At 44.5% G+C, this 7,243-nt stretch overlaps 1 protein-coding gene across 1 annotated transcript; it reads right to left on the bottom strand.

The window, feature by feature from the left end:
• Positions 1-3,181: 3,181 nt before the first annotated feature.
• On the bottom strand, positions 3,182-5,105 carry LOC122681768 (elafin-like). Its single transcript, XM_043884194.1, has 3 exons — positions 5,007-5,105; positions 3,586-4,131; positions 3,182-3,349 (listed from the first exon to the last, which is right to left on the bottom strand). The coding sequence occupies exons 1-2, from the start codon at positions 5,086-5,088 to the stop codon at positions 3,587-3,589; spliced, it is 627 nt and encodes a 208-aa protein (XP_043740129.1). The 5' UTR covers positions 5,089-5,105; the 3' UTR covers positions 3,182-3,349; position 3,586.
• Positions 5,106-7,243: the final 2,138 nt, after the last annotated feature.

The raw sequence follows: 7,243 nt of genomic DNA, 5'->3' as shown, positions 1-7,243 counted from the left end.
TGAGATGGATGAAACTGGAGCCCATTATACAGAGTGAAGTAAGCCAGAAAGATAAAGAACATTACAACATACTAACACATATATATGGAATTTAGAAAGATGGTAATGATAACCCTATATGCAGGACAGAAAAAGAGACACAGATGTACAGAACAGATTTTTGGATTCTGTGGGAGAAGGCAAGGGTGGGATGTTTTGAGAGAACAGCATGTATATTATCTATAGTGAAACAGATCACCAGCCCAGGTGGGATGCATGAGACAAGTGCTCGGGCCTGGTGCACTGGGAAGACCCAGAGGAATTGGGTGGAGAGGGAGGTGGGAGGGGGGATTGGGATGGGGAATACATGTAACTCCATGGCTGATTAATGTCAGTGTATGACATAACCCACTGCAATGTTGTGAAGTAATTAGCCTCCAACTAATAAAAAAAAATAAATATTAAAAAATAAATAAATAAAGAGGAACTAGTTTAAAAAAAAAAAAAGAAAGTAGAGCTTTAATGTTCTCACCATAACAACAACAACAATAAAATAGTCATTACCTGAGGAGAAGGATTTATTCACTATTCTTATTGTGGTAAATATTTTGCAGTGTATACATATATCAAATCACCAGATTATACACCTTAAACTTATACAATGTTATATGTCAATTTTATCTCAATATAATGGAGGAAAGAGACAAAATCGAAGGGGTAAGTATTTCTGTCTTCACTATACAGAATCTTCACATTCTGGAACATGTTAATTCTTTATGCAAGACTTTTTAATTTGCTACGTGAATACTTGTTTACATTTCTTTTTTAAAGTTCTCCCTTCTGTCATTAAGTTTATTTGTTGAGTGGTTTAATTGTGTTGATATTAGTATTGGGAATTTTTCCCATTTTCTGATTATTGCTAGTTTATAATAAAAATAGGATTCATGGGAGTTCCCTGGGGGTCTAGGTAGGACTTGGTGCTTTCACTGCCATGGGCTGGGCCTGAATTCAATCCTTGGTTGGGGGACTGAAATCCCGTAAGCTGTGTGGTGCAGCCAAATCTTAAGAATAAAATAGGCTTTAGTTGCACCCCTATGTTCATATAACCCTCTTCAAATAGCCAATACATGGAAACAACCAAAATGTCCATCAATAGATGAACAACAACAACAAAAAAAACCTCAAACAAATGGATGGATAAAGAAGGTGTGGGTGTGATATACACAAAATGGAGTGCTATTCAGCCATAAAAAAGAATGAAATAATGCCATTTGTAGCAACTTGGGTGAACCTAGAGATGATCACACTAAATGAAGTAAGACAGAAGGAGAAAGACAAATACTATATGATATCACCTACATGTGGGATCTAAAATATGACTAAAAGGACCTTATCTATGAAACAGAAACAGACTCACAGACATAGAGAACAGATTACGGTTTCAAGGGGGTGGGGCTGGGGAGGGATGGATTGGGAATTTGGGATTCGTAGGTGCAAACTATAATACATAGAATGAATAAACAACAAGGTCCTCCTGTATAGCACAGGGCACCATATGCAATATCCTGTGATAAACCATAATGGAAAAGCATATGAAAAAATATGTGTATGGATATATAGATCTGAATCTCTTTGCTGTACAAAAGACATGAACACAACATTGTAAATCAGTTATACTTCAATAAAAAATTTTGAAAAAATTGGACTTATCATCACTTACTAGCTCTGTGTCTTTGGGTGACTAATAATGTTTTCATGACTTCAATCTTTTCTCTTTTGGCTGTGCTGTGTGGTTTGCAGGATCTCAGTTCCCTGATCGATTATTCCCTGCCCTGGAAGGGCTGAGTCTGACCCATTGGATTGCCAGGGAAGTCCCATGGTCTCAATCTTTTAACAAAATTAAAGAGGTGTATATGGCCCATCTGAGGGAGTTCTAATGAGAAATAAGACAACACTTATGACATGTTTAGTGCAGGATCTGGAAGAGACAAAACACTAAAACAGAAACCATCCTCACCACCAGTGGTGTATTATGCTTCTCAGACCAGAAGTTTAGGCCCTGCTCTTGTCTGTGCTCCAAGATGCGTGGTCCAGTCCACTCCCTGGAGAATCAGAGGGGAACCCTGGCTCCTGGGGTGGGGGGGGTGGTGTCTAAGGGACACTGGGCTATCTGTTCTCTCGCCCCCAACAAGGCCTCTGCTCCCCAACTCCCCTCTAGCAGAGCCCAACACACACACGCAAAGAAGAGATGTTTCAGCGCCAGAATATCAGGGCTGAACTGACATTCATTACTAGACTTCCAGAATATTTTCACCCAACTCCCCTCAAACTGAACAGACAAAATTGAGGCTCAGAGAGATAAAGAGATTTATCTGCAGTCATCTAGCAAGTTGGGAGGAGCCTAGAACTAGAACTCAGGTCTCCTGACTGCCAAGTGGGGTGCCCACTGAACCCCAATGCCCCTCCCACTTCTTCCTGGAGAACTCCATTGCACAAGGGCAGTGGGGCAGATGAGCAAACAGCAGAGCCATGAGGTCATCCAAGGTTACCCAACATACGCCCTCCTGCTGTCTTCACTCCTTCAGTCTACTCTACCCCAACTTGTATGTCCCCAGAGAACTTTATTCAGCAATGAAATGGAAGATCAATGTGTCTTTCCTCCTCATTCACATCTTGAAATGGAAAGCTGGGAGGGGATATTGCTTCACCCAAAGGAATTGTGTGTTATTGGAGGTCATCTCAGGTGTGAACAGGTGAAATGCTTCGAGAGCAGGGATTTCCTGGCATCTGTCTTTCTGTCTTCTTGGAGGATACAGATTCATGGGAAACGTTAGAGAAAGGGAAGGAGGGAGTCAGAGGTTTAGCCAGGAGGGCTGGCTGGTCACACTGGCAGGGTTGATCATAGCCAGGTCAGAAGTGGAGGTCAATGGGAAGGTTTGGGGGCTTTATTTCCCTGGTTCGAGGCCAGAGGCAAATGTCTAGGTTTCCATCTCCTGGTGAAATGGAGGCTGTGGTTCTTGGGTTGATTTTTGGATTTCTACAGTGAACCCTAGGAACAGGCCTCTTGTTCCTGCCCCTGCTCTCCTTCACACCCCAAGAACATCAGCCATGGGTCCCACTCCACTCTCCACCGGGGACAGGAAGTCTCAAACCCACACCCGGAGGTCTCAGGAGCCCAGAAGTGATAAGAGCCAGAAACAAATGGAGTTGAAAGCAGTCTTTTATTGGAACGTTCATGAGGGAGGCAGTCCATGCTCAAGCTTGGGCCTCCTGGATGAGAGGAAGAAGGGGCAGTGTGGGAGAGGGTCGTGCGACAGGCACCGGGGCCTACCTCCCTGGGGACATCACAGGTGCAGCAAGAAGACTCTACCTGGTAGAAGAAAAGAGAGTCGGAAATGCGAATCAGCAGGTGAAAGACTCAGAGGCAGTGGGAGGCAGGACCAAGTCTACATGTCATCCATCTCAGGACCCCAGTTATAGCCTCTGAGACCCCTCAGTCTCTCCATCACCTCCCCATGTCCTTTCCCCCACTAGCCTAGGATCACCCTCCACCAGTCAGCCTCTCTGTGCCCTCATGGGTCACTTTTTCCTCCACCCAGTTCTCACCTCACCGGGGATCCATACAGGTCTTCCCACAAGAGCCTTCACAGCACTTCTTGGCTCCTGGGCACTGAGCATCTCTCAGACACTTGTTAGGGGGATTCATCATGAGGCACCGGATCAGGACCCTGGGGCAGGAGCCACGCTTAGTGAGGAATGGACCTCCTACTCGGTCTTGTCCTTTGACTGGATCTTGAACTTTGACTGGATCTTGTCCTTTGACTGATTCTTGTACTTTGACTGGATCTTGTCCTCTGACTGGACCTTGACGTTTCACTGGACGTTGACTTTTCACTGGACCTTGACATTTCACTGGACCTTGACATTTCACTGGACCTTGACCTTTCACGGGACCTTGACCTTTCACTGGACCCTGACTTTTGACTGGACCTTGACCTTTCATTGGACCTTGACTTTTGACTGGACCTTTACCTTTCACTGGACCTTGACCTTTCACTGGATCTGGTCTTTTGACAGGATGTTGACCATTGATTGGACCCTTTCCATTGCCTAAAACATTTCCTTTCTTACTGCCTTGACCTTTTGGACGACCTGTTGAAAGAAATATCTGTACTATTATTAATATTTAGACCAGCATGTCTGCTTCAACTATATAGTCTTTCCTCCAGGTCCAGCCACTGCTCACTGCAGTGTCCCTTAAGCTGAGGGAGACTGAGACAGAGGAGGCTCACCAGGGTTAGCTGGGGTCTGCACTCTCAGATGGCTGTTCCCTGGGCTTTGGGGGAAAGGTCCATAGAACCAGGTTTCCTATGGGTGTCTGTTTCTTCCCCTCACCCTCCATTCTGGGTCCTGGGCCCTCATGAGGATATGCCAGGGAGGAGTGACTTTCAGGAGATGAGGACACATGGTCATCTTTGAGGAAACTTGGTGGAAGGGCAAGGAGCTGTGAGACACATGCCAGGAGACCTGAGCTCCAGCCTGGCTCTGGAGATTGCCCTGACAATCCCTCACCTCACTCTGGATCTCAGTGTCCTGCTTTGGAAAATAAAAGTCTTCAGACTCCATGATTTCTGAGGCCCTATTAGTTCTTAACCTTCCCTTACAGGACTGATGACTCAGGTACTTTGATGGAGAAAAATGCAAGGAAGAGACACCACCCAGGGCCCAGATTCCTGGGGCTCCTCAACTTCATTTCATGTTCTGTCCAAGTATCAGTGCTTGAGGCCGAGGTCATGTTACAACACTCCTTCCACAAACAGCCCTGATTTCTCAGTCCTGGGGCGGAATGTACATGGAGTCTAGTGGGCAACTTCCTACTTCTCTGGATACACTCAAAACTTTAGCCTGCTATCCAGGCTAAAGAGTGGGCTCCAGCTCTGCATGCTGCCCCTTGTCAAGACCCAGGCTGCCCCTAACAACCTCTCCTCAACCCAAGCTGGCCTCACCCAGGCCACTTGTCCACTCACCTCTTACAATAGCTGCCTCTGCCACCAGTGTCCCAAGGACGAGAAGGACCACAACCTGGACCAAGAAGCTTCTGGTCTTCATGTTGTCAGGAAGGTGTATGACTGAGAGCTGAAGCTTAGCCTAGTTTTATGTGGCTTCAGCTTGGTCAGGTGCCAAGGGTGGGTCTGTGGTTTCACAAGGGACAAGACTTAAATTTTTTTAGTGCTACGGGGAAATATCCACCCCCATCCTGGGAGGGACCTTGGGCCCTTCCCCAGGGATTATTCACAGGGAGATATGGTGACTGTTACATCATTTCTAATAGCCCCAAGAGCTATCTCACATTCTCACAAAGAAGTCGGGCTGGCTGGTCTGTTGGTAGCATCAGGACCAAATTCTTTATACTTAAAGAGTATGAAGCCCAAAGGAGAGAGAGGAATCACCCATAGTCATTCAACAAGTCAGTGGTAGGTCCGGTGTAGCCAAGATGTTCCCCCATTACTCCTCAGCTCCTGCAAGCCCCACCCAGATCTAACAGTTTACCCTTCCCAGCCCCGAGCTAGGCTTTTCTTTCATTCTCCCTCTGATCCCAAGAAAAGCTCTCAAAGGCAAATTTGCCTTGAGTGTTTAACGACTAATCATAATACTTTGCTATTTCACAGGCAGTCCCTGAAGTGGACCAAGAAAGTAATAGGGAAGGTGGCATTCGACATCTGGAGTGGCATGACACTCTTGAAATCTCAGTAAGAAGACAGAAAACACCCATAAAATAAAAGGAAGGAAGTAGAAATCATCTATAAGGTGGATATTTACAATGTATACATCCAACATGGCTTCTGCCTTTTTAGAACAGGCCCCCTGTTTCTTCCAAAGAACTCCTGGTTCTTTGTACCATCAACTTAGGAATCTGATGGGAATTTTTGATCATGAAAGCCTGATACCCAGTGACAGATCAGGGTGTGTGTGCGTGTGTGTGTATGTGTGGTCTATTGACATCCTTTATTTAAATGGACACTAAGGGGAAGTCCCTCATTTTGGTAAAGGTAGGAGAGATGAGCCTGGAAACTCCTGAAGCTATGGTTCCAGTCTGGGAGAAGGGGAACTTTTTTGAGAAAAATAAATCTCATTCAATTAGAAAAGCAGAGAAATTATGGTAAGAGAGGCTTCAGAAGGGACCAGTCAGCCCTTCATTCCCCTTTATCTTGAGAGCAGTTCTTCCCACACCTTTCCCATAGTTCAGTTATGACCCAATAAACTGCCTAAGCTAGTCTGAGTTGGTATTTTGTCACTGTTGTAAAAGTTCAGAGTAAAAAAAATGAATACCCAGAAGTTAAGTATTGTCAGGGACAGAACCTGAAGTGTGGCAATAACAGTTGAGTTCTGGGTGAGACAGGGATGAAAGTAAACTAAGTATTTTATAGTCAAACAGTTGTTAATATCTCCACCCTTTGTTTCTTTGGACTAGATCTCATCATGCCCACCAGTGCTGCTGAAACATTAAAGAGCTATAGCAAATACAAGATGTTGGAGTTGGCAGGCTACTTAAAAAAAAAAAAAAGCTCATCACAAAATAAATTATACAAACAAACAAGTGTGTAGAATTGATACTCCTTAAAGAATTAAAACATTAAAATGGCAGCCTGCACTCACCTACCAAGAACAAAAAGATTATTTTTTGTATATATGCCATATCAACATTTATTCCTCACCAGTTTCTTCCCTGTCCATCTTCCACAGAGGTAACCACTTTCTTGGATTTTCTAATTTTCTGTTAACTCAAGCATCTTGCTCATTTCTTGCTGGGTTGTCTACCTTTTCTTCATTGTTTTGTAGAGAGAAGAAACTGTCACACATTACTAGTAAGAGTGTATATTCATGCAACCTGTTTGAAAATAAATTTGGCATCGCTAGTAAAATTAAATATTAGCAAAATCTTTTAGATTTTTACCAATCTGATGAGTGAGAAGTGATGCACTGCTGAAGGTCTTAGTTAGCATTTCTCGCAGTTCAGTTCAGTCTCTCAGTAGTGTCCGACTCTTGGCAACCCCATGGCCTGCAGCACGCCAGGCTTCCCTGTCCTTCACCTACTCCCGGAGCTTGCTCAAACTCATGTCCATTTAGTCAGTGATGCCATCCAGCCATCTCATCCTCCATCATCCCCTTCTCCTCCTGCCTTCAGTCTTTACCAGTATCAGGGTCTTTTCCAATGAATCAGTTCTTTGCATCAGGTCGCCAGCGTATTGGTGTTTCAGCTTTA

Source organism: Cervus elaphus, chromosome 23 (genome assembly GCF_910594005.1).
Source record: "Cervus elaphus chromosome 23, mCerEla1.1, whole genome shotgun sequence".
In the NCBI taxonomy this organism is placed as follows: Eukaryota; Metazoa; Chordata; class Mammalia; order Artiodactyla; family Cervidae; genus Cervus; species Cervus elaphus.
Note: the sequence above shows the minus strand (reverse complement) of the source record. Positions and strands in the feature narration are given on the sequence as shown.

Excerpts from the sequence above, each read along its gene's own strand:
- LOC122681768 (XM_043884194.1), bottom strand. The coding sequence starts at position 5,088 with ATGAAGACCAGAAGCTTCTTGGTCCAGGTTGTGGTCCTTCTCGTCCTT. Across the intron at positions 4,132-5,006 it reads AGAGGCAGCTATTGTAAGAG|GTCGTCCAAAAGGTCAAGGC; the intron begins GTGAGTGGACAA and ends TTCTTTCAACAG.